Source organism: Symphodus melops (assembly GCF_947650265.1).
Source record: "Symphodus melops genome assembly, chromosome: 3".
Classification (NCBI taxonomy): domain Eukaryota; kingdom Metazoa; phylum Chordata; class Actinopteri; order Labriformes; family Labridae; genus Symphodus; species Symphodus melops.
Window position 1 is genome coordinate 6,574,853 of NC_136693.1, and position 26,491 is coordinate 6,601,343.

Below are 26,491 nucleotides of genomic sequence, written 5' to 3' on the forward strand. Positions count from 1 at the left end.
CTCTGATCAGTTTTCTCCTTGTATGAGCTGAAAGTTTGGAGGGACAGCCGGGTCTTTGTAGATTTGCAGTGGTGTGATACTCCTTCCATTTCAATATTATCACTTGCACAGTGCTCCTTGGGATGTTTAAAGCTTGGGAAATCTTTTCGTATCCAAATCCAGCTTTAAACTTCTCCGCAACAGTATCTCGGACCTGCCTGGTGTGTTCCTTGTTCTTCATGATGCTCTCTGCGCTTTAAACTGACCTCTGAGACTATCACAGAGCAGGTGCATTTATACGGAGACTTGATTACACACAGGTGGATTCTATTTATCATTATTAGTCATTTAGGTCAACATTGGATCATTCAGAGATCCTCACTGAACTTTTGGAGAGTTTGCTGCACTGAAAGTAAAGGGGCTGAATAATTTTGCACGCCCAATTTTCAGTTATTTGTTAATACAGTTTGAAATATCCAATAAATTTCGTTCCACTTCATGATTGTGTCCCACTTGTTGTTGATTCTTCACAAAAAATTACAGTTTTATATCTTTATGTTTAATGCCTGAAATGTGGCAAAAGGTCAAAAAGTTCAAGGGGGCCGAATACTTTCGCAAGGCACTGTATGTATATTTTAAAGTTGTGCCTTGATGCTACTGTGGGCCTCTTCACCATTATTTCCTTTTTTTTCTTATTTATCCATGACTTACACTCTGAATCAAAAATGTAAAATAATTCACAAAATGTGATCAAGAAAACACAGCTTACAACACGGATTGTGTAGAAACCTTTTTTTTTTTGTAACAAATCAATACAAATACACAAGTTACAGATTAAAAAAACATGAAATGCTGAGTGCTGACAACGTAGTCCAGCTTTGAATTGCACCACACGTGGCAAGAGAAACAATCAAAAATACACACATGCAACAGTGAACAAATATCTATCAGAGGGATACACAAAAACATTGAAAGAGCTGCTTGTTGAAAGTTGGTGATATATATATTTTTTTCCATGTGTCTTTTCAATTAAGTGCCGGAAAAGGACGAGGGGGAGAGAAAAAAAAAACAGATACATTTCTTAAAAAGTTTTTCTTAATTGTTTTTTTTTCTTATTTGTGACAAGCTCCTGAGACCTTTGTGGAAGAAGCAAGCTGCTCAGGTGAAAAATCTCATCCAAGTGTAGTTTTTACATGTGGTCTGGGAGCAGGAGGCAGTGCTGAGAGCTTTCACACAGCCTTGCGGTGATACTCTGGGGGAGCAACCTCGTAGTCCGTGGCACTGAAGAGGGTGGAGGAATTCTTCACCAGGTACCTGAGGTAAATGTCAAAGATATTGCTGTTTTGAAGTTGGACAAAAAGGCACTTTCTGGAAGGTGAAACGACTGCAGCTTTTAAATCAATTCGACAACAACAAAAGAGAACAAGGACTTTCAAACTGAGGCACGATATCAAATGTCGGCCGACTCTGAAGAAAATTTGCATAAATATTATCCTGTCAAATTAAGAGTCCCAGCAAGAGTCTTGTTCTGTTAGAAATTAAATTGGGTTTGTTGACATAAACATAAAATGTGAAAATTATGGAGCCATACAGGAAGACATTTCAATCATTCCACAGGGCTCAAATGTGAAGAAAACACACACAAGGTCTGTTCCTTTTTCAACGGAGTGGAAGATTTTAATGGAAAAACAGCCATGCTGCATCCGGATGAAAGGATTGGAGGTGTTTTAAAAAAAAGTCTTGAAGGAAATGTCATTTTCTTTGTTCACAAATGTCAATGGATTCAATCTTGGAGTGACATGATTAGTCACAGCTTGATGAACAGAGTACAGTGTGGTTTCTGCTTCAGTCTGAACAATAGCGGTCAGAGAAAGCACACGCTGACATACAGAAATGTAATTCTCATGGGTCTGGTATTACTAGCACTTCTTCATACATCCCCTGTAAATAACCTCATCTCATATATGATGTTGAGGATGAATAATGTTTTTAGCTATATGGTTGTATGTGACGGTCACGTCACTAAAATTAAATTGTGTGGATCCGTACTCTATATTATCCAAATTACAACAGCTAAAATAAAATCATTGTACTGATTGAAGAGAAGAAAACCTCATGGTGTTCACCATATAACATTTTCTAGTCTATTGCTCAAGCAAGAATTGAATCAGTTCTCTAAAACTCAATCTTGACACGTGACATGCCGACAGGCTGTGTATGCGGTCAATCTAACCCAAAGAAGCTCGGGAGAAATTGATTTTGTGGTTCATGTTTAAAGGCTTTGGAACAAGCCTGGTTGCACTGATGTGAATGTGGATGTAACATGACATTTAAGAATCAGCCGAACATGGCATGAAGTCTCTGAGGTTTGGTTGGAGATAAAACTTACTTGAGGAAATCTTGGAGGTAACTCAGCAGCAAAGCCAGACTCTTTTCATCCAGAGGGGTGTAGGCCAGCATGGCTCCTATACGAACTGTCAGAGGACCACATTAGAGAGAAGAGAAGACAGGAAGGGCACGCAGGCTGAGTGAAAGATGTACCAAGAATGTACCAAGATCAGGTCGTGGGGAACAGAAATCAGAGGAATTCATTCTTCTCCACTTTCTGCTTTAACATTGTATAATAAAGGTGCTTGATGGTGATGATGATGTCCTTTATTAAAGATTTGAGTTTATGGTCTTCAGCGCTGATTTGAAGTCGTCTTTATAAAAGCATGAATGTTTTTCAAATTATAGCATTTAGTGTCAAAAAAGACAATAAGCAGTAAACGCTTTAGGACACAATTACCTGTGAATGACAAATCTCTACTACAGTATGGCAAGTTTGGCAACATCTCATTAATAACAGAAGCTAAGGCACATCCTGTCTTTTGTCCAAAATACAGTCTTTCTATTAGCTCAAAAACGTGAGATTTCAAGAAGGGGAAAAAGCTCATCGTTTCAAAAAGTAGTCAAAAACCAACTAGTAATGTTGCAGTGTCCATTTGTTCAGACCAAGTTCCCGACTCTATCCTGAAATAAATACAACTCATTCATTTGTAAAATGCAGTGCTAGAATAGCAGCTCGGGGGAAGCATCAACAAAGATGATGCTAGTTCTATGTAATCGTGTACTTATTTGTGAGAGCTTAAGATTTCAATGAAAATTATTTTAATACACTTGATGCTTTGTTTTGTGAGAAATGCACGAGTATTCATCTCAGAGTAATAACATTTTCAAAATCAAGACGGAGCCCTTTTTAAAAAGAAATCACTGTTTGTACCGTGTGCCAGTGATGACAATAACTACTTTGTTTTTCTACGAGGTTTATTGATGCTGTAAAACAGCTTTTATCCACTCGTGTGTATGTGACTGCCAGTGTTCCTGGAGCCAGCTTCAAGTGGACACTCAGCGACGTGCAGGATTTTACACTGTCACACAGGTTTCATTTTTCAAGACCGAAGTCGCCGCTTGATAGAAACTCAAAATGACCTAATCCATATATGAAATATGTACAATCTAAATGTAATGACAGAAAAGTGTTGTCCACGTGGAACTTATCTTGGACATGAAGCTTATCTAGCTGTGAAAACCGAAAAAAAACAGAAGGCAGCCACTAATGATTCAAAATGACTGAATGCTATCATTTGTCTGTTGATCCGTTTATCAGCAGTAATTGGAAGAAATTACTGGCCCCTGAAGCTTTTTCATGACACTTGATGGAAAGCTGCAGCACAATTCTGTCTCGCTCAGATTCGCCTCACAATTCAGAATTCTTTGTAGCTTCATGACCAACAAGAACACATTTCTTACCGGAGAACTAGAAAAGATCAAATGCAGCACACTGTCTAAGGTGCAAACACTATTTAATGGTGCGAGACCTTTAACAAGTTTGACCCTAGCCAAACTCACCTGGTGAAGGTCTGGGGCCGAAATGTTGCCATTAAATTGTGTTTGCAAGTTAGACCGTGTGCAAGAGTTTATCTTTTAAAGTTCCTGATGGACACAGTCTTCTCCTACGTACCTGCTTTGTGAAGTAGATGTATGGAGGTTTTTTTTCTAACTAAGTGGAGAACAAGCCATTTTTCCAGCAACAAGAGTCTGCTAACAAGCTGCGTGCTTGTGTCATTGTTTAATATTTCTATGGATATTGACCTTCATCATAAAAGACTCTTTACTGGAGCTAGCCCTTGCAATCCGACAAAATATCCAGACATAAAAATGATGGAAGAGCACGCTGTCGACCGAGGATTAGAGAAATTAAATGCCTGTCACATGGCCAAGCTTCTGCAGAGATAATTTCTCATTTTCTTCACAAAGAAAGAAAGAAAGAAAAAAAACAACTCCTGGAACATTTAGTTCACCGTCACAGCCGGCGCATGGCTAAGAAGATTTTCCAAGAATTCTATTAAATCATTTAAAAGCGATAGTACCGGTAATAACACAGAGAGTGACTTCTCTTCCTCTACATTTAAAATGAACTACCTCTCTGTTTAAAGCAGGGTGATCACGTTTGTGTTAAGGTTCCATACCGAACAGACGCAGCAGGTGTGGAGCTCCGTACACCTGAGACATGGGCATGTCCGGGTGTTCAGCCAAGATCTCAGCATACTGCGGCCTCTCGAACTTGTAAAGCAGCTGAGTGCCCAGCATGACGTTAAAGTACTCTCGAATCCCCGCCACGACTTCGTTAACGGCATACTCTCTGACAAGAGGGGAAGAAGAGGCCACATATTAACTTAATAGACACTATCACATTAAAACAAATAATGTAGTGTTATAAAGTTAAAGGGTTGAAAGTTGGTGAGTCAGGTGTGTTCAACTGTTTGAAAATACATTTGAAAATATGACAAGTAGCCAGTAACCGGGGATGTAGGGACACATGTAAATTAATTATTTTTATTTTTAGCACATGAACACATCAGTCCCACAAACACTTAAAATCACACAACAGAAAACACAGATGGTGGTTATTTTTATAAAGATGTTTATTCTTACTTGTTGTCAGAGTTTCCTTTAGATTTCTTATAGTTTGCATAGTCCTCCAAGACGGTCTCAACGCTCTTCTTCGCAGGCAGATGAAACAACTGTGCACATCACACAGACACTTTCTTTACTGTGGAGTCGACGTTCTAATCTCCAGTAGGTCATAATGGCTGAAGTTAACACACTGCAAACATCTCTTACTACCTACCTGTTTCTGTCGAGTGATGAGGTCCCAGTCGTCCACCAGCCAGGGTTTAAGCTCCTCCGGGATCTTTACCTTCACCTCCACACGGTTGGTGAACATTTCCTCCTGCGAAAAAAGACACAAAAAAGTAGAATGTCCTGATTGGCTCTTTTAAAAATGGCTGATTCAAAACAGCATATTTTTTCTTAAACCTCTCTTGTGCTTAAGGTTCCTAAGAGAATCTTTCAGATGTCCCTGCTACTTGAACATGGACACATTTCCCAATGATTCATGCAGTAAATATCTCTAGTCAAATTGAAAATCTGGAAAAAATGTTAGCTTAGTTTTAGCTTTACTGTAGAATGACGCAGTTTCCTATTTATATATACATTTTTAGATGCTTATTTATATATTCTCTGACATATATTTTACTAAATGTCTTTGATTTTTATCCAGATGTTGGATTATTATAAAAGAAGGCAATAGAGAATAAATGAAGCAGGTTACATTAGCTGAAATTAACTGCTGCTTGCATATCAAATACTGCATATACAAGATATTTATATTGCATATATTTACATGTCCTTCAAACATTCAAGCATTTAATGACATAAGAATGGCTTTCTTTTGCTTAAAACCACAAGGTTTCAGAGCAGGTCCTGATTACTTCTGCTGCTGGCTGCATGGTGCCAACATCACCTGTTTCTTTCTGAGGCAAATTAAACCACACGTGAAAGAAGTCTGTGCTGAGCGTCTCAGCAGCCACCTGCTGCGGACCACAGGGAGTGTGGCCACAAGTAACAATCCTGTTTTTTTTTTCTATTGTCATTTTTGTCTTTGCTTCGTTTGTATGCAAAGACGTACCTCAGGAAGAACAGCCGTTACTGTGGTACTAAATTCCAGTGAATAAAATGCCTCCTCCAAACAAAGGAAGGATAATTTCCAACAGCTTTAAACCTGAAAAAACCCCTAACCCTAACTATTGCAATGATTTAAGCTGAGATAATCATCTGGGCATGTCTTCATGTGTGGTTACCATTAAGTGATGATACATACACTCTCCACAGTGGGATCAACTCGGGCCCGCTTCTTCCGTGGCCCCTGCAGCGTTTCTCCACTGCTGGTTCCTTCCCCCGGCCCTGGGACTAAACAAGATGCCCGTTATAGCGTTCGTATTATGAAGGGTCAACGATTTGTTTCCTTCATTAGAAGGATGAAGTTCTTTCATTGCATTAAATAGATCCAATTAAACATGTCTGAATGTACTGCTGTTTATATCCATAATAGATAAGCAGTAAACATCTACTCTGTATGTAATGTGTGTTTTCCCCCCAGAATGAGAAATGATCTCTCAGAAAGTAAAATGAGCTGTATATAAAGAAGCCCTCCAGCTAATTTCATACTTCCTAGAAATCTAAGCTCTCTAAGGGGTTTTTTTCCCGGTACATCAAGCATCCATGTTAATGGCTGTTACATAAAGGATAATCAGGACGCTATGAAGTGGTGCATCTGAAAATACAATTCACGGAAGACAATTTGAAATCATAGTCCATAATTTCAACGATGTCATTTTGGACATCTTTACCCTAACACTGACATGAACGAATCAGAAAGAAGCTGTTAGGCTGCACTCAGAGAAAAAAAAAAAAAAACATTCCACAGCTAAATATTCCCATAAACCCACCGTGTCATTTAGAAACAGCTCACTTACTTTTCTGTTTTGCCTTCTTCACTTTCCTGCGAGAGAAAAAGACAAACATTTTTTAATCACATGTACACTCAGCTTCATGAGATTAACATCATAGTGTTTTACAGTTCGACAGCACCTTCACAAGTAGAACAATGTTCAGGTTTGACTGGTACAGTCTGAGACTAATGGGTTCAACTACAGTCGTTACTACTGAGGTTGAAGTTTGCAGTGGTGTTACAACAGACTGCATCACAAATCATAGTGTTCTTAGATCATTTATTTTTTATATCTCTTTAATCAAACATTAGGTTGGAGCCCCTGTCTCTATAGAGACCTTCCTTTCTGTTTGAGCACAGCCTGGTCTGCTGAGATCATGCATTTGGCTAAACTAAAATGTCAGGTTGGGAGAAAGGCTATGGGATGCAGGCAGGCCCAATGCCCTCTCAAAAATTCTCTCTGCTGCGATCACCCTCACACGTGTATTAATGGGCTTAAGGAAATCTCTGCGAGTCTCTGTTTGGATGAACAGTTTGAATCGTGCCGCCACCAAAAAGAGCTATAGTTAGCGTTGATCCGTCAAGTTAGTAACTTCAGTGGAAAATGGATGGTGAAGTTCATGATAGATAGATAGATACTTTATTGATCCAGAGGGAAATTCAAGGCATCCAGTAGCAGTATACAAGACATGCAGGACACAAGACATTAGTTACAATACACAACCGCTGTCCCGCCTCCCGTCTGTATACTGCCACTGAATATACGGAAACTCGCGTCAGCGCACACACAAGAAGTGTGTGCCCAAACATCATGTGATCTTTCCTTCTTTATCAATTTAACCTAACAAATGTTCATATGGGTTTATAAGAGAGATCTACATTTCATATATTGGGTAAATTAAATACTGAGACCCACTAGATTACTAAGTAAATGATTATTTGTTGTTTTTAAGTTCATGCACTTTTTGTATAGGATTGTATTTTGGAGGGAAGAAATAAATGGATGTAAAATGATATACATCCTTTCCCCTCACTGTGCAACAGTGACACTGAAGACACTCATTTAACATCTTAACTCCAGAAACAGCTCCTAGAAGTGATTCTCATATAAATAATCCACCACTGAATCACAGTTTGAAGTAGCCTCAGACATGACTTTATTTTCATACATACTGTTTATTTTATCCTTCCTGTAACAGGTGCATATTTATTTAGTTGAAAATCAAAATGTGATTTTGTGAATTTTGGCCTCTGCCCCTTTTAAATGTCCCCTTCTCCTGTATACAAAAGTCATGGGCACGAAACAGCATGGATGATAAACCTGAGAACTATTATTCAGGAGCTGAAGATTAAACAAAAGGGTAGATCTCATTGTGCCTACATCGAGTGAAACAGTGAGGTGTTCACAACAGGTTTGATCAAAAGAGGTGACAAACAACTTACAGATCAACATTTTTCTGCTGCACAGCAGCAATCTTCTTGCTTGGTGCTAAACCCCTCATCTTTCCCTCAACATAGTGGTCCCTGTGGAAGACAAATCAGGAAGACTTAGTTAATACATTCCCCCAAAAAAATAATAATCACAAATTCATGTTCAAATACTTTCATTGAAATACTAGAAATTATGTAACAACAAACAGTTTTCAGGTGCCAAAAAAGATGACACACTTTACACTGTTTACAGTATTTTATATGTTTTATATTCAAAATAACTCCTTTTTTTACATTATATTATTTGTACTGTTTATATGTGTATGACTAAATTAAGTGTTTATTGTTATTGCATGACTTTCGGAGCGGTCTTTACATTTTGCTGCACATATGTGACAAATCAAAAAAAGATTTAACACCACGGACTTGTTCTCTACGATGTGATGTCTAAACAGTACTCTCCCCATTTTGTGCACACTTGAAAAACTTACTGATTAGCCTTTTGAAGCTCTTTTTGTTTCGCAAGGTTGCTGTCCACATATTTGAGAACTCTGCTCTCAGGAACCCATTCATCCCAGCTGCAAAAAAAAAAAAAAAAACACAAAGATGACAGAGTGCATGACCCGACAAAAGAGCCCTCATCGAGTCTATTCAGAACACATACATACTGATGGCAATGACAACAAATTGAAAATCGTGTTAAGTACTCATAGAAAAAGAAAAAGATGTAGTTATCAGAAATCTGCTGCTCACTTTTTGTTCCATCCGCTGTAATGAATGAAGTATTTAATCTGCTTCTCTTTAATGTTGATCTTTACACACTGCAACACAAGAATAAACACAAGGTCCACAGTTTGTTTTTAAGTTAATAATTAATAAATAACGTACATTTCAGGTACATACAGTGTGGAAACAAACCTTAGCCTCATAGAGCAGTGGCCCATGAAAGCACAGGACTCTTTCACCTGAGGAGACCAAAACAAAACATCTGTGAGAACAACACGAACACCGAGTTTCACTGTTACTAAACAAAACTCATTCAATGACTTCATGATGGGCTGATATAAAGAGCTTCGGGGTTGTTTCAGGGACTCCTTTGTGTCTCTTTCTGAATAAAGATGAAGCACATGAACATGGCAGCAGCCAGCTAGCCATTAGCCTGCCGATAATGTCCATTTAAATCTATTCCAGGAGAGTAGTCTTAAATGTGCCACCATGTTGATGTTTTTAAATCTTTAGCTCGTGTATTTATGTTTATCTAAAGGGTCAACATCTTTTTATTTATCTGGAAAACATGTTGGTCAAGCTAGAGCTTCAGCATCAACAACAACAAACCCGCCCCCTTCCCGCCGTGTTGTGTTTGTTTTTCGGTACCGACCTTCTTGAAATTTAGGTTTAGGGTCCTGTTTTGGCGCCATTCACAGACTCAACTGATCGGATCTCTGAATGATCAAATTCGAGCATTGCCAGAGTCCATTTCTTCCAGCCACAAACACCTCCGACATTGGAGCCAAAGCGAAGGAGAAGAAGCCGAGAAGGGCCTTCCTGCTGCCGGATCACCTGACCAGTACGGAGCCGAGGAGCTGTGGTGCGTTCAAGTGCTCATGGTAAAACTCGTAAAATAGAAGGCGCGGTCTGGCAGGCAGATTTGCATGAATTTAATTAATCCTGCTAGAGGAAATTTAATTTGACACTCTGTTATTGAACATGCTACACACATAGGCTGAAATACAAATACACAAACAGGATCTATGGGCATACACGGAGAAATTTCAGCGTTAGGGGGGCGAGCACTTCTGGTGGGGGGCCTTGCTTAAGTGCACCTCAGCAGCGCTCAGGCACTTCTCTACCTACCAGACCAATTTCCAGACTAGTTTCACACAGTTTTATAGACTGATGTGAGAGAAACCTTTACAAGTCCCTGCAAACAGTGCAGTGACAGCCTTAAAGCATTTGGTAGAATATGAGTACAAATTAGCCCACATCATGTCATGTCTTTATAAGGGCATACAAATAGCTGGTTTGTGGGTTGGTATTTCATTTTACTCAACTGTATTTTACATCACTATGTCATTCATCTGCTAGGTACCTTTTTATACATTACTTTTTGTAAAGTGTCTCGAGATAACACCTGTTCTGAATTGACGCTATACAAATAAGGATTGATTGAGATTGATTGATTGATACATTTGACAATCCCAACATCCAATGAATCACACACGTTTTATTCAAGTCTACATAATGTGGGTGACACAATGTTCTAATATGGGTTGTGACTGTATAGTCCATGCTATACAATTGCTGTGGATAGTGCATTGCTTGATCTGAGATTTTTTTCACACTGTAGCACTGTGATTAACTGGCAGCCTGCCCAGGTTTGTACCTCACCACAGTTAGCAGAATATGAATGGATGTTTTCACTACCATGAATCTCCTGGTTGTGAGCAAGAAATTGTTATTGGCAGACAAATGTATGTCCTTGGTTAATATTGTTTTTTATTGTTGTATATTCAGCATTCATTTTACCCCATACAATGTTGACAAACAACATCCTTGAAACATTCTTTCTCCGGTCTGTAGAATCAGTAAGCCACATGGAAAATATTTCAGGGAAAAATTGGTGCCATTTAGCGTTTTGTTTCTTTCGACAGTGGAAAATAATCCACTGTTGTTATGTTTGGGCACCTGTAGAGAATATACCAAGCAAGTTCATCATGGACGATAACTACTGCAATGGAACAGACATTAAAGCAGAGTGAAAGTATTTATCCCCAAGGAGGAAAAAAACTGTAACAAGCTGACCTAACCAACATATCAGCCTTGATATGTATTAATTTCTTAGTATGATTGTTATAAACTGAAAAATGTGTACTTCAATCCATGCATGCAAATCCACTGATTGTGAAAAAAAAAAAAAATTAATTAATAAATTAAAAAAAAAGAGTTCCAAAATGTTTGATGCAATAGGCTTTGACCAGCGTGGATACCCGGCTGTCATTTATAAGTCCAATATATCAACAGCTTCTTCAATTGATTGTGGAACTGTCTGAATATATTTAGTTTATCTTGAATCCCAGGTGCCATAACTTTTTATCTAGTTCTATATCAGCCACTAAATAATGACCTCTCTGCATATTACAAACTTTCGATGAATCACAACCCTTGAGCTGAAAATTTATTTTTAAAGCAGAATTTTGAGTGAGTAAGAAAAAGGTTGCAATTGCCTTTGAGGATGCTGACGTGGTATCCTGTAGGAATAGTCTATCTCAGTGTCCTTGGACTGCAAAAAGACTAACTAACAATGCCATTGTTAAAGAGTCCAGTCCAGGTTGGTTTTCCTCGGGTAGCACTGCTCTTTTGATGTCAGCAGGTCAGTCCTGTCTGTGTGTTATAAAAGCAGCAGATGTTGTTTGTGGAGGAGACAGAAGGAAGATCAATGAAAGATCACTGAGCATTGAAAATTAGCTGGACATTGTTTTGTCCTTCCTAAAGAGGTCTATATATTTTTTCGATAAGCATATATTGCATAAGTGTAAGATCACCTTTACTTCATGAGGTTCTCATATTATTATTTAACCATTGGTAAATTTGGCAAAGTCGTCGGGCTGCTGACTTTTTTGTGGAGTCACTATTTTAAGGTTTCTCAGCCTTTATTTTTGGCCTGTAAACATGTTTCTTTGGGTCTCACATTTCTCATGAACTGAAGTATGTGTCACACTGTCAAATGGATTATCACATACTTTTGTGTCAATGAAGGGATCATTTATCAGTATTTGAGCTTTTCTCTCACGCTCTTCTTCGTATGCTGAGTAGAACAGATTGCAGTAAGTACGGCTACACTAAAGAATGAAAGGTCAATTTGAGCCAAACGCCATTTTTAGACATTTTACTCAAAAATAAAGGGAAAGTACTTGGGTTTAAAAGATGTGTTGTTAGAATAAAGACCACTGCATCAACTATCAAATGTAGGTTCATTGTCCTGTGACGCAATGATGCACTTTTTTTTTGCAACACATTGACTCCCTTAAAGTTGGAAATGTGCACTAACATCCCCAGAGGAAGAGCCAGACAACAGCTTCTATACTAATCACCCTTCACAACCAATAAACATTTTTTCAATCCTCCAAACAGTGTTTATATGAGATCAAGGTCAAATGGAAACAAAAAACCTAATGGGATTACCCTGTCGAGATTATTGATAAGGAACTGTATGAGAAAAAATGCAGAATCATTTTACAATGTCAAAAAGGCTTGTTTCTATATTTGGTACACATGTTGAGTATGACTATGTGAGAAACCCATGACTTTTTGTAAATAACTTACTCTGGTTTTACTTCAGAAATAAAGGTTCTAAAGTGTAAAAACCTTTATCACTATGTATTATTTTGTCTGCCTCTTTGGAGCCTCTTTGACATTTTTGGCAGAGTAGATTTCCAGAAGAAAGATTTGTCTTCCTGCAAATATGAATGAATCATTTTCATTTCTTAGATTTCCCTCTGATCTATTATTTGTTCCCTTTGTAAAACAGTTTTTGAAACACTGACAGACAAAATATCACAGAAACATGAGAGACGGATTGCATGAAGCTATATTTACTCATATGAAATAGACCTGAGAAATGTTTTCACACTGACAACACAAAGGCTTAATACGACTCTGTATGGATACAAGTTAAATGTGCTTGAATGTAAAGGACATTGCTCTTTAGTGCATAGTTTATCATCATAGTTCAGCACCTAAGGCCTACATGCCTACATGTACAGGCTTTGGTAGCCCAGGCAACCCTGTATATGTTTAACATGACTTTCTTTCTCAGTTTGCCCTGAGTTCTCAATCAGACAGGTTCTTGGCATGCTTTGTTTTTATAAGGTACACATGCACAAACAAGATCCTATGGACATGCACTAATGGAGAGATGTCAGAGTGAGGAAGCGGACCCGGTCGGCTGGCGCTCTTAAGCTGGTTGGGCTGGGGGGTTTGCTGCTTTGCTCAAGGGCACCTCTGCAGTGCTCAGGCAGTGGTCCGGCAAATTTCTAGCTACCCGACTAATTAAACTAGTTATTATGTTATTTACTGTTCATTAAAACAAAAGCTTTGGCTTTTAAATCCTTTAAGTCAGCCATGCCATTTCTCAAGTGGTAGATATGATCGGCTGCTCTCAGTATTTGTTAGAGTTATTCCCAGTGCTAAGAGATTTTTCTTCTCTGTCGTTCAGATTTTCTACCAATGTCATTTCCTCCAGTCTACTTCACCTGCAAACCCTTAACAAGCTGTTCAGCTTTAATGAGGACCCACGCAGCGCTCCAAACCTGTGATGACTTGTCCTTACAAAACTGCATCTGCTCTCAAACTCAATATTTGAGATCCACACCCACCATTGCACTCTGTATAGTGAAGTTTGTCAGACTTCTCTGGTGCACATACTATATAGTCCTACCTATTTGAATCTTTTCATTCATAAATCCCTTATTTCTTCACCCTATACTCTGAACTTTGAAAATACATCTAATATTTTGCTCATACCACTCTTAAAATCAGCACAGTCATTTTTGAAAATGTCTTCATGGGGACACAATAATGTATAATATCCTTTACTATCCCATACAATCTTATCATTTAATGTTATATTGTTATGATTTAGTCTTGTTTAGTTTCGTTTTTCACACACATACAGTCTTCTCTAGTGTGCAACCTAGATTTCTGTCTTATTTGGTATTGCTTATCTTAGTGTTGCTCGTTTCCCTTGTGTGTTAATATATCCTATGTTGATTGTTCACTTGGTTAGTCTTTAGAGTTTCCTGTTTTATTTTGTAATTTCTTCTCCTTGAGTCTCTCTGTGTTTTGTTACATTCTTCAGTTCTCTGTGTACATCTTTGTTTTTGCCTTTTACTTAAGATAAATCATATTTTGGATCATTTCAAATGAAAGCACAGGTTCATATTGACAGAGTTACAGTAGGCTATGGCTTTGAGCATTATTGCTGTTTTTTGTAAAAAAGATAAAGTGGATACCTGAGAACAGTGGAGGCAACACAGGGACCTGTTGTCATGCCTACAAAATCTCTGCAGGTGAAAGTATGCTTGTACATTTCGGCATGCAGTGTGTGAGTACATAAATCACCAGTGGAAAAAAAATCTAACGTAAATCTAAACGTAAAAAATGCCATCTTTATAATGGTTAACACACAAAAGAGAAAAATGAGACACTTTACTTTCTATTCACTTCAACATTTTATGTTTAGTCAACTCAAATCTAATCAACAATTACAGACATTGCCCATTCTTTAACACAATATTAGACCCTCGGGAGTCCTCGGGCATCCAGATGTGTATGCATGCGGTACTTATCTATTTTAGACGGCCTTTGTGCAAGTGTCTTGTAGTGCTCTTGCACGGTTTTGTCCTCAAAATCACCCTCCCATGTGGCGTGTTGGCGAAGATCAGGTCAAAGTGTGTTCATAAATCACATTTCAAACAACCACAGTCGACCTGGGCGTTGAATTAAACACTATACAGATGTGTGCAATGTGCAGGTAAGGGACGTTTACGTGTCATATCTCCATTCACTGTCTTCTGAGTATAACGTGTGTTTTAGATTTCACTCGTGCATGATCAGTGATTAAACAGCTGACAATGTGAGAACATTCTTATATTTACACACAATGGGTTCAACTTTTACGTATTTACAACACACGCATTTGATACATTTTGTCGCCGTTTGTGAAATCCCTTTAAATCAGCAGTTGATGAAGTGCGCTGTCACAGTTAACACATCATTTTACATTCAGTGACATTGTTTGCTAAAATGTTCAAATATTGTTTTTTTAACAGCACTTACTGGCTTTCCATGAGCTGCGGTTTATTCAGACAAAACACTCATCACGAGAAGAACAGAAGAGTTGCGTGATTTGGTGACACGAGACCTAAGACTGCAGGTGTCCAAGGCAGGACATGCACTTACCCGCTGCGACAACTCGTGCACAGCAATGCGTAGTAAGTTTTCCTTTGCAATTACGCACGCGTTTTTCTCAGACTGTGAAGCCATTACATTTAATTGCTATTTAACAAGCAGTACAACAATAGTCGTAAGCGCGAAAATTGAACACACATTTAGACATTCCTTGCGTATACAGACTTAAATTAGCTGTGGTGGGTTTACTGTATAGAACTTTGCCACATTTTACAATAATTTAAAGATGTAAAGCAGTGGTGATCACATTTCCACGAGAAAAATCGAGTCAGTTATTGGAGTGATGTAACCTGTTTGTGATAGTTCCCCCCTCTCCCTATATGCACTTTTTGTGCGCAGTCGGTGTGTCTTGATAAGTATTGTCAACATGTTTGCGCGAAGTCAGTTCATCCCCCCCAAAAAAAGTAAATACACTTCTATCCTCTGCGAATCAGTCCTCTCAGTTTATTCCTGAACTCCTTCCTCATGAGACAATAAATAATCGGGTTCAGGCAGCTGTTGGTGTGCGCCAGGCAGACAGTCAGAGGGAACACGTAAGTGTGCACTATGTAGTACGCTTTGTCCCAATTTGCAACATTCAGCTTGACCAGGACACTCCACAGTGTGATTGCCTGATTCGGCATCCAGCACAGAAAGAAGGACAACACGACTATGGTGATGGATTTGGTGACTTGGGATCTCCGTTTGGGGTTGCTTGTTTTCATGCTCCGAATTCGGATGAAACGCAGCAGCATAATGTAGCTGATGGTCACAATGCACATTGGTAAAACAAAACCTACAAGTATTTTCTGTATGTGATAAACTGCAAGCCAGTACTGCCCACCAGGAAATCTGAGCAGACAGAGTTTTTCTCCGGTTACGTTGCTGACAGTGGAGAAAATCGCAGTCGGAGCAGTCGCCAGAGTCGCCCCTGTCCAAATAATTGCGCAGATCCATTTGGAGGAACAGGACTTATGCCCAGTACTGTTGTTCAGGGCGGAGGCTACTGAACAGTAGCGGGTCACACTCATGGCTGTGAGGAAAAACACGCTGGCGTACATGTTCATCACGGTGACAGAAAGGAGGATTTTGCACATGGCGTCTCCAAACGGCCAGCTGAAGTCCAACGCAGTGTCCACGGCCCAAAAAGGCAGCGTGAGCACAAATTGCAGGTCCGTCACTGCCAAGTTGAACACAAAAAAGTTCACTCTGGACTTCTTCCGTTCGTGTTTGACTCGGATGAAGAAGAGGACGAGCACGTTGCCCATCAGACCCGCAGCGCAGACCACAGAATAAACCAGACAAATGAGGACTCTTAGAATCGGACTCCCATCTGCTGTCACGTCGATATCCTCCAGGTTGCTGAAGCAGTCCATGTCCAGAGAGCTGTTAAAGCACGCGCTCTCATTTTCTTGGTTCATGGTCTCACCAGTTCGCAAACTTTTCTACATTTAAACCTGAGAGAACAAATTCATGTTCTAATAGACTTGGAACAGGATGCCATCAACCAATCTGAATCCAGCCCACCCTCCCTCCTTTCCCCTCTTCTCCTCTCCAAGTCGCATCAACATCCGACATCCACAATAAAACGAATGTATGACTGACGGTGCTAATTGGGGAATATTAGGTGTGATTCGTCCATTAATCTCGTGCGTAAAGGACCCTCCTCTAAGCGCGAACCTCCTCCATCAGTTTCCATCCAAAATAAACATGGAAACAGACGTTCACGTTAAGAATATATTCAGTCAATTTCACGAAAGCAAAGACTGGAGCTGATATTGTGTGCGTAATTGGTTTTGTACCATCACAGCTGGTTGGGAATCGACAAACACGACTCACTGTTGCCACCCAGTGGACGTTTCTCAGTATAACATTACCACAGGGCTTCAAAAATAAAAGGAAACAAGGAAATAACAGAATGCATTTTATTACATCTAAACTTGTCTACATAAACAGGAAACATTCAATAAGTAAACAATTTCTTCAATGCATGTAATAAATATTTTTTTTTCACTTGGTATATTTTGTACAAACTGACAAAGGTCTACTGTACACTGTCTTCTCCTTGCCCTCTTTGAAAAGCCTTTTTGAAGATTTTCCTCAGATTTGGAGCCGTGAAACTGAACCTGTGAATGTTTTTAAGGCAGTGAGTGCAGATGTCGACTCAAGTCTGACTTTGAGATTATTTCACTTGTTTATGACTCTTTATTAACCACAGTCCTTGTTTCTATAATAGTACAGCTTCGATTTTCTAAAAAATATATAAATTAATTTACTCTCTCGCTCTGAGCTGACACACAAAAAGCATACAAACGGACATCAAACACCCACGTTTGGATCTTTACTTTCAACTTCCATGTTTTGATACAGACATAATATACACATTGGAGATTTTTCCCTTCTTATCTGAAGTGACAACCAGAGCATTTGGTTGGTTGCCCATGGAGAATTTTAATAACACTGCAAATATTACTGACAATAGTGGCGTTCATTTCAGTCTGTGCAGACCCAGATTTAGCTGAAGTCTCCAGTAACAGGTGAACCGAAAAGCACATACAGTAAGCTGCATCAGCAAATATGTGTTAACACCTGTGTGTGACTCAAGTTAGAGAGGAAATAAACAGCAGCAGCCCTGACTCATCTTCACACAGCCCGACACTGATACATTCTTACAAGAAAAAAGGACAGTTAGTCAAAAAGGAACAGCAATAACCTATCCTCTTCTCTCAGAAAAATAACACAAGTGAACCACAGGATGGAGCTGTGGACACTTTAAATTAGGAAATAATTGGGAGGGTGAGGAGATTGTGATTTCCTTGTAGACACCGTTATAGAGCATAGAAACACATTCAACACGGTCCGTGCTCCCACTTCATGGGTGACATTGTCATCTGCTGCGTCGTCTAAAGACACGTGTGAGGACAGAAGAAAACGTTTGAATCAAATGCATTCATTAACTGTGACCAATTTATCAACGATTCAAATACTGGTGATTCATATTTAAGCGAACATGAATGAAGCTGAAGGATCACAATCTTCATCAGTACAGAAAGTCAGTGTGACTCTTCATGACAAAGGTACAAACACTTTTTTGAGTCATGTAGAAATGATGAATAAGTCAAGAGGCGTTCATATGTATATCCATTCAGTATTTGTTTGGAGTTCATTCTGCTCAATATTCAGAAGTGATCAGGCTGCATGATGCTTAATGGATTCTCAATAAATGAGGATTCACTCAGAGACACTTTGTTCATTCATTCAGATGTCATTACAATAAGCTTGGCAATTTGACAGACCTGTACAAGCCCTGCATCTACAAAACATTTCTTTCAGTGAGTCCTTTCCTCCTGTTGTTGACCTTATTTTAACATTATGGCCACATTTGCAATCTAATGGAGACTAATACAACATTTCTACCATTTATGACCGCCTCAACTAATAAACTGAGAATGTAAAAGTAAGATTTACATGGTACATGGCTTGAATCAGATTGCCTCTGTGTTCATGATGTTTGGCTGATTGTATTAGTGCTACAATGTGATACCATTACTTTAGCCTGTTGAAACGTGAGCATTACTCTTCTAGCACAAATCCCAATGTGCAGCTGAGGCGGGTGGGAATGGGGTTAGTTTTGCAGACATTAAGCATTTCATCATTGGAAAATCTAACAGTTTGAAAGATGAAATTCAGAAGATCATCTACGTCAGATGGATCATCCTCTGGGGAACACTCATAAATGGATGGATTAGCATTGTTGTTGTCTTTAGATGCTAATCCATTTTATACTTGCTTTTAAATTATTTCCATCTAGAGCAAAGCGGTGTGCTGATTAATGAACTCTGCCATGCAGCTGTCATCATCAATGGAGGATCCATTAAGCACGAAGTTATCACAAAGCTTCACAGGGACGTGATCAGTTCTTAATCGTGAACAAAGGGAAATCATAAAACATCTGGACTGCAGAAATGAATGAAATCATGGTGCACATATAAATTACGACTGTGTTTAGTGCCCTTACTAAAAATTGTCACTTATGTCATCTCCCATTAAAATACACACAGCTTTTTTCATGACGAATAACAAAGCGGTACCTTTTTGATAAATAGCGATGCTGGCTAAGAATAATAAAATGCATATTAAATTAAATCAAATCACAAAGGCTCCGTGGCGACAGTGAGTCACCCACGGAAATCATACAATATGTAAAAATAGAATATTTAGAAATAAGAATACAAAATAAATAAAATACTGCACAACACAGGAAATGCACACGACTGGCTCTGACCGATAGAGTAAGAGCCGAGGGTCAGCTTCCATGAGAATAACAAGAAATAAACTTGACGCATTACAAGAGAGAGGGAGGAAGGGGCGAGGGGTTTCAGGGGCTTGAATAAGTCTCCAGCTAGTTTCAGGAGGAGAGGAGGGCATGTCTGCTGACGGGGGCTGCACTCAGTGATTATCTCATCATGGTCGGAATAATGTGACCTGCCAGACTCAGACGTCTGGAAGTCTGACATGCAGGAGAGGCTGGTAAAAGGGGATTCTGGAAAAAGTTTCAAAGACACACAGGCAAAAGACGGGGGACCAGGTCTACTGTGTGTCGACCTTAATGTGAGCAGACTTTAGAGGATCCGTACAGAACAACTTCATATTCTAACTGACAGTAAAGACCACCTCTCAAATTGTACAATACATTCATGAGCAAACTGCGTTTTCGGCTGAGTGGCGACAGCATCGAGGTTTTCCCAAACCTCTGCCTCGCTTTAACACTTCCACATTGCTCAATAACTGAGTGACAGACAGGTCATGTATTTTTAAAGCAGGCGGTTTTGCGCCCTAAGTTGGCATGTCAAGATCTCCTTCTAAAAGCACTAAACTGTCTGCTCAGACTCAACACTTTAACACTCTTTATCAAAGATAACTCCCAAACATAATGTCCAGACTGTCAAAGGTATCAGTCTCTTCCAAACAACGGTTGCTTTGACCATTTGAGACAGTCTTTGAGTCCTTCAACACACTGAAGCACACACACAAACAGGCACTAGTTAAACTTGGTCACATGTCATTATAACCCATCTGTTTTTATAAAAGGCCTGATGCTGGACTTTTCATCATGTCTCCCTTTTAACAGTCAAGCACAAAACATAGACACTGAGACGACAAGACACAAAAGGACATTAAAGTTGAAGTGTCAGAAAAAAAAGACACAGCTGAAAACAGGAGTGGACACTTGACTGAAAACACTGGCACACAGATTCATCTCCACTGTCATTATCGTTTTCAAAGGTACCGCATGTTATTTTTGGCATTGTGCAAAGGAAAAGAAAGATACGCTTCCAGCTCAAAACTTCAAAATTGGCAAGTATAAATAGTCTAAAAGTCTCCTTTTGTAAATGCTGTTTGTCTGCGAAGTCTTTGAGTGAAGGTGGAAATCAAGAAGAGAATATTATTTTAAAAAATTGCCTACACACTCCCTACAGTATTCACCTGAAGGTCAGAGGGAATGCATATTAATATATTTAGATATTTATAAATGTTTAAATAGTATACAACACAACTTAAATGCAGAATAAAATTATTAGAACATGAATAAACTGTAAATTCAGTGTCTGAAAAGTTCTTGTCATAACATAGATAAAATCATGATTCATCATGACTTAAAAGAGCTTGAGAAAGATGAAAAGCAGAGGAGAACTGAAGTCTCTAAAAGAGAAATGGAAAAAAACACAAAGCAGATTCAAACAGAAGAAAAAACATGGCAACAGGCATATGTACTGTATGGACTTCTGCGAGAACGGCCTCAGTCCTCCACTCGAACAAGCGATTGAAGAAGCTCACGAGACTGAACATGTTCTGATTTAACATACAAAAGTAAAAGAGGAAAATATATTTTGTTCTCTGTACATGGTGCCACTCGTCTGTTTCATAAAAAAAAAAAAAAAAAGAGACGTTCTCTTTTGTGTTTTTGCTCAGGTAGCTTCTCTGTTGCTTGTGCGGGGCCGGTAGCGTGGCAGTAACATCCTGCACAGGTTTCTTCTGATCTGAAGTCAGTTTACCAACTCGGCATGTCCACAGCTGACCCCTTCAAATGAGGAGTCTGTGCTGTTCTCAGGTCAGTCAAAGAGAAAGGAACACTCAGCACTGTAACACACTCTTCATAGTAGTGCTCCTCCATCGGTTGTCATTTCATTAGGACCCCTTATACAAGTTTCTAGACTTGGGACCAGTCTAGCTCCTGGATCAAAGCCGTCCCCTGCAGTCAAAACGTTTGTTACCGGATAATAGCTGGACCCAAAGTGTAGTCCTGACTCTTCTCGAGTCAGTCCAATGAAATAACGTCAGGGATTCCGCCGTAAATAGCTGCCACTGCCGCCTCGGCGCTACTCCGGCTGGCCACCACCCCGGGGTGTGTGTGTGAGGACGAGTGCGTGGAGTGTGTGTCGCGCAGACTGCTCGACGAGACCAGGCTGCTGGTGCTGCCCGAGTTGCTCGCCCCGTTGGTCTGCCCGGTCAGCGAGTTGACCGAGGATGCTCCCGATTGGTCGAGGTACAGCTGGGAGGAAGAGGAGGAGGAGGTGCTGTAGGGGAGGAAGCGGTTGAGAAGCAGCTCGTGGTCATCTGAGGCTGAAGCGGCGGCCGCTGCTGCCATCACCATGTTGTAATGCTGAAAGGCGTTTTAAACAGAAGAGGGCAAGAAGTGATCAGAAACAGGTTTATATCTGTTATTTTCAGAATTGATTATACAGTAAGTAGCTATGTACATATTTTACGTCATTGCCTTGTAATCTTTGATCTTTTAGCACTGCAAATCTTGACAAAGCTGTTTAGTGCTGGTGTTTGCTTGTGATTCTGGAAGAAGTAAGAGGTAAGATAACGAGTTTAAATGCTCCAGAGTTACGTAACAGCGTATGACAGATGATATGATGGCTAATGCTTTTCACCAAAAACCACAGGTGGGATATCCAGAGTAATGTCTGGATTTTAAAATGTCTTGTTCATCTTTTGGATGAAACTTTTTCTTTAATGAAATTACACTGACATTCACCTGTCCTGACACAGCAAAGTTGTCTATCAGCTATCCCTTTACGCTTTAAAACATACTGTATAGATAAATATACATAAACTTATCTCATCTGATATTCAGCTGTGCCAGTACTTTTGACTTTGCTCTTTAGTGATGCTTAGCTTACAGTTTCAAAACACGTTTGAAAAATTCACCAGCATGATCTTTTCAGAGGCAAGATCTCTGCTCATCCACAGAACGCTCTGCCTCCAGTATTCATTTAGGAGCAGCAATTTCCCAGATAAAAACTAGAAGAGCGTTCACAGTGATGACTGGAGGAGTGTTAAATATCTTATATGTAATTTTATGATTCTGTGTGAAGCGCATTATTCAAATTATTTCACCCTCACAAGGAGAAAAATCTCAAAAATAACCAGTTTGAGATACTACAGTAGATATTGCACCAATGAAGGTACGTTTTACAAAAAGTTAGATATGTTTGGCTTTACTGTTATAGGACAGCTGTGACAAGGACTACAGCCCGGAGTGCGGGACACAACCATCGTCACTTAATTTTAACTAACTCAAATAATTCAACCAGCCAAACTGCAGAGTTAAACGTCTGGCTCTGATAATTCTTTAAACAGCGAGAAGAGATTTAAACGTGCAGCCGAGATGACCACCAGCTGATTGAGTGACAGTTAAGGGCGGTATAAGTTTATTCTTATATGTGATCATTTATAAAATGTGATAAGTTGAAATTAAATTAAATAAAAAGTGTATGGCACGAGGGACCTTTCATCACTTCTCTGTTTACTCCTACGTGAAGGGTTTTCTCTGTAATTCTTTGATAAGAACAAATACAGTTTTTGGCAATGTAAATTATGGCATCATTCGTGAATTCAAACGACGAGTCCAGGTGACATGTTGTCATGGTGACATGTCATGGTGACATGTTGTCATGGTGTGATGCTCTGATGTACAAACCTGATGATTGTCGCCTTGGAGAAAAGAGAAGAAGTTCAACTCTGGAAATCAAGCACAGACGGTCAACACTGAGCATCGACAAAATGAACCTCACAAATGCAAATACAAAAATGTTTACTTCAGACAGTGTAAAGAAACATGTACAGTTTATTATAAATATCATATTTGAGAAGTGTGAAGTGTATTCAAAATTAAAATCCTCTTGGGTTCAGGCTGTTTGTCAGTACCTGAGAGGTCATTCGGGGTGTGGTAGTACGGTCTGTAGTCCTGAATAAGAGGAGGGACAGGAGGGATGTAGCTTGTGTCCACAGAGGGCATGCTGGGAGTTCGGCTCACGGGAGACGCCTGGTGGTGCAGGTTCAACACTCTGAAAGAAGAGGAGGCTTAAAGGTGAAGAGGTGCACCAGTCTGTTAATAAATAATGAGGCTTTTATTTCATGTCTCCTCTGATGACCCTGAAACACAAAAGAGCACCAACAGCTACACTACACAGCTACAGCTACATGAATTTTAATTTGACAGAAAGCAGAGGTTAACGTTTACAGAGACTGAATTAACTTCTTCTGTACCACCAGGAGGGCTGCTGGTTTGTAAACTATATCTGCATATTTATTTCAAGATGTTCTTTCAACATGTTCCGCTAACACTCAAACACAGGACTGCACAGGATAATGTACAGATAAAACGTCCGATATTAAAACCACCAGCTTTGTTTCTGAAAATTAATTTTGTATCCTTCAGTTAGGTGAGAATGGCGGTTCTCAAAACTCCAATACCCATAAGCCTCGGTTGCCATGGAGAAGAACATAGAAACCCAATTTCAGAGCAGTAGGGAATTGAGACCATCTTGATGTTGTGGTTCAAAGAAAGTGGCAGCATGTCGCTGAATTTAGCCAAAGACTGATCCGATGAACACATGATAACAGATCAGTGTCATTTTTGTTTTTGATCAGCTCATAAACAAACAACTGGTTGTATTTTGATCCATTTAATTCTTTTGTGCAGAAAATCTAACCCATTTGACATTTTCGTTTACATCCATTTATCGATCTTTAGTTTAATTCTCAAAAAACTGATAAGACGCAGAACCTCTCTGCCGTCTTCTCTGAGTGCTGTCGATTTGAAAAATGAAACATAAAAACATAATTGTGGGCTTGAGTGCAAAACTCATGAATGATTTAAGTTCCTGATACATAACTCCCACAGAACACAAAGGAAGGATTGGAGTACGTTGTTGTGTGAGTGTGTGTCTGACCCTTTGTTGATGACAGGCGGCGAGGTTGGGGACAGAGAGGGGCAGGCTCTTTTTGGTGGAGGGGGGAGAGGAGGTGGTGGCGGAGGCGGTGAGTCTGGTCCTTCATCTTCTGAGGAGCTGTCGAGTGTCAAGTCGATCACCTCTACTTTTTTACTGTTGCTGCTGCTGTTGCCGTGGCTGGACGAGGAGGAGCTCCGCTGATCGGAGCCTGAAGACGTCCGACATGAATCTGCAGAGAAGAAGCAAAATGACTATTATTGTGTGTTTTTAGATTTAAAATAAAGTCATTATTTTCTGCCAGTACTGTGAGGGCGCACATTGTCCTTGCCCCCATATGAGATGCAGTATGTTTGTTACTATGGAGACAGACGGTTTACTCTGTGGCTCTATGATTGATGCCTCACCAAATCAAAGCTGAAAAGGCATAAACAAAAAGGGGGTGGGGATGTAAACACTAAAAAGAGCCCTCTTAGGTGAATGCTTTAATGCTCATTTAATTACTCACAGCTTTGTGTCACTGACTTCATGACGTAAGCAACCTTACACCAACTCCTCAAATAAGCATCCTTTCTGTTTCTTATCCCACCCTGGCCCCAATCATCTCCCATGACAGGTCTCACCATCCAGCCCGTTATTGTACGAGGCAGCGGAAACCTCCTGCACTTCCTTCTTAGACCTCATGGGGGCCCAGCTGCCATCTTCCTTAAACTGGATCTCATCACAGTCCGTGCAGCTGTTCAGGATCTCAACGAAAAGCCTGAGAACAAACACACACGTCATGCACAAACACAGTCAAGGAAATGTACACAAACACACAGAAATTAGTGGAGGTTTTTTTAAACAAAGGTTGAGGAGAGTGGAAAGCCCCTTCACTTCAAATGAGTTCTTAGAAACATAAAGTTTGCTTTAAACAGTCTAACATCAACACTGCTCTGTAAAGGGCTCTCTGCATGAAACCCTCCAGTGACTTAAAGGATACTGTCATTTCAACTATGTGCACGTCACCTGCAGGCAACTGGATAAACTTTCTTCAAACACTTCTCATGAATCCACCATTTGTTCTGTGAATCTAGGTGATGTCCTCCCAAAAGTTTCAAAATAAAAGCTTTTCAGAGAGACCTCCAAGGGAATAGCATCAACACACCTTGCTGTTGTTGCACAATTCCACTTTATTTGTGCAGCACTCTCGTCAACGCACGTTTTAAACTGCGTTATTGATAAACTTTGATTAAATATTTGTTTCATTAAAAAATGCTTGCTACAAAAGTCTAAAACATGTGATTTAGTTTGTGAAAATCATTTTTTTAAAAGCAGCAGAAGTTTAGAGTTTAAGAAAAAACGGAAACAATTTATTGATCTTTAGAAGTAAGCATTTTTGTAAACAATTAACCAAGTGTTACAACTCCATTGTAAAACCCAACAATTTGAGATAAGATTGTATCAGTTATGTGATATATAAATTGATTTAGTTAAAAATAATCTAACAAGGGGCGCCGGTGGCGCAGCGGCAGCGCGCGCGCCCCATATAGCGAGGCTTTGCTCCTCGCGCGGGCGGCCCGGGTCCGCGTACGGCCTGTGGCCACTTTCCCGCATGTCTCTCCCTGCTCTCTCCCTGTTTCCGACTCTATCCACTGTCCTTCACTATCAATAAAGGCATAAAGGCCAAAAATAAACCTTTAAAAAAAAAAAAATCTAACAAGTGGACCCTGAGTTGACATTTTCTTTGACACAAATGTAGCTTAACGCCTCTTTTCAGAGAATTAAAGTTCATTCTTAATGACAGAACTAGCCATGAGATTGGTCTGAGATTATTACCAGCTAACTTCAGTTAGGGGGCCAGTTAGCTGCCCCCCCCCCCACACACACACATTTATGAAAATGCTGCTACAGGCTGCAGCTTGTTAGTTTCATTTAGAAAGTCTGGATGGGGGGAAATCGGCAGGGTGTGCTTTATCCAAAGGTACAACAATGCACCTGCCTGTACCTTTGAAACTGCCTCATGGAAACAGTGCATGATGTGTGCGTTTGTGTGTGTTCCAATTAGAGTTTTGTT

General features: G+C 39.7%; 3 protein-coding genes across 3 annotated transcripts in view; all 3 read right to left on the reverse strand.

Annotated features, from left to right (window-relative positions):
• Positions 1-756: 756 nt before the first annotated feature.
• LOC306821266 (mortality factor 4-like protein 1) lies at positions 757-9,837 on the reverse strand. Its single transcript, XM_079339584.1, has 12 exons — positions 9,624-9,837; positions 9,164-9,210; positions 8,999-9,066; positions 8,737-8,823; positions 8,258-8,338; positions 6,840-6,865; positions 6,185-6,273; positions 5,153-5,254; positions 4,957-5,045; positions 4,491-4,663; positions 2,369-2,453; positions 757-1,293 (listed from the first exon to the last, which is right to left on the reverse strand). The coding sequence occupies exons 1-12, from the start codon at positions 9,661-9,663 to the stop codon at positions 1,209-1,211; spliced, it is 972 nt and encodes a 323-aa protein (XP_079195710.1). The 5' UTR covers positions 9,664-9,837; the 3' UTR covers positions 757-1,208.
• Positions 9,838-14,472: 4,635 nt separating this feature from the next.
• Positions 14,473-17,005, reverse strand: rxfp3.3a1 (relaxin family peptide receptor 3.3a1). Its single transcript, XM_079338806.1, has one exon. The coding sequence runs from the start codon at positions 16,612-16,614 to the stop codon at positions 15,631-15,633; it is 984 nt and encodes a 327-aa protein (XP_079194932.1). The 5' UTR covers positions 16,615-17,005; the 3' UTR covers positions 14,473-15,630.
• A 99-nt stretch (positions 17,006-17,104) lies between these two features.
• The window catches only part of LOC306820818 (E3 SUMO-protein ligase PIAS1-like), a 49,864-nt gene continuing 40,477 nt past the window's right edge, over positions 17,105-26,491 (reverse strand). Inside the window, exons 9-13 of the mRNA XM_079338802.1 lie at positions 25,059-25,195; positions 24,439-24,667; positions 23,411-23,550; positions 23,184-23,224; positions 17,105-21,857 (exon numbers count right to left, since the gene is read on the reverse strand). Of these exons, the coding sequence (XP_079194928.1) occupies positions 21,513-21,857; positions 23,184-23,224; positions 23,411-23,550; positions 24,439-24,667; positions 25,059-25,195 (892 nt within the window). The 3' untranslated portion in view covers positions 17,105-21,512. The remainder of the gene's footprint in view (positions 21,858-23,183; positions 23,225-23,410; positions 23,551-24,438; positions 24,668-25,058; positions 25,196-26,491) is intronic.

Excerpts from the sequence above, each read along its gene's own strand:
- LOC306821266 (XM_079339584.1), bottom strand. The coding sequence starts at position 9,663 with ATGGCGCCAAAACAGGACCCTAAACCTAAATTTCAAGAAG. Across the intron at positions 6,274-6,839 it reads GAAGAAGGCAAAACAGAAAA|TCCCAGGGCCGGGGGAAGGA; the intron begins GTAAGTGAGCTG and ends CATCTTGTTTAG. Across the intron at positions 5,255-6,184 it reads TTGATCCCACTGTGGAGAGT|GAGGAAATGTTCACCAACCG; the intron begins GTATGTATCATC and ends CTTTTTTCGCAG.
- rxfp3.3a1 (XM_079338806.1), bottom strand. The coding sequence starts at position 16,614 with ATGAACCAAGAAAATGAGAGCGCGTGCTTTAACAGCTCTCTGGACATG.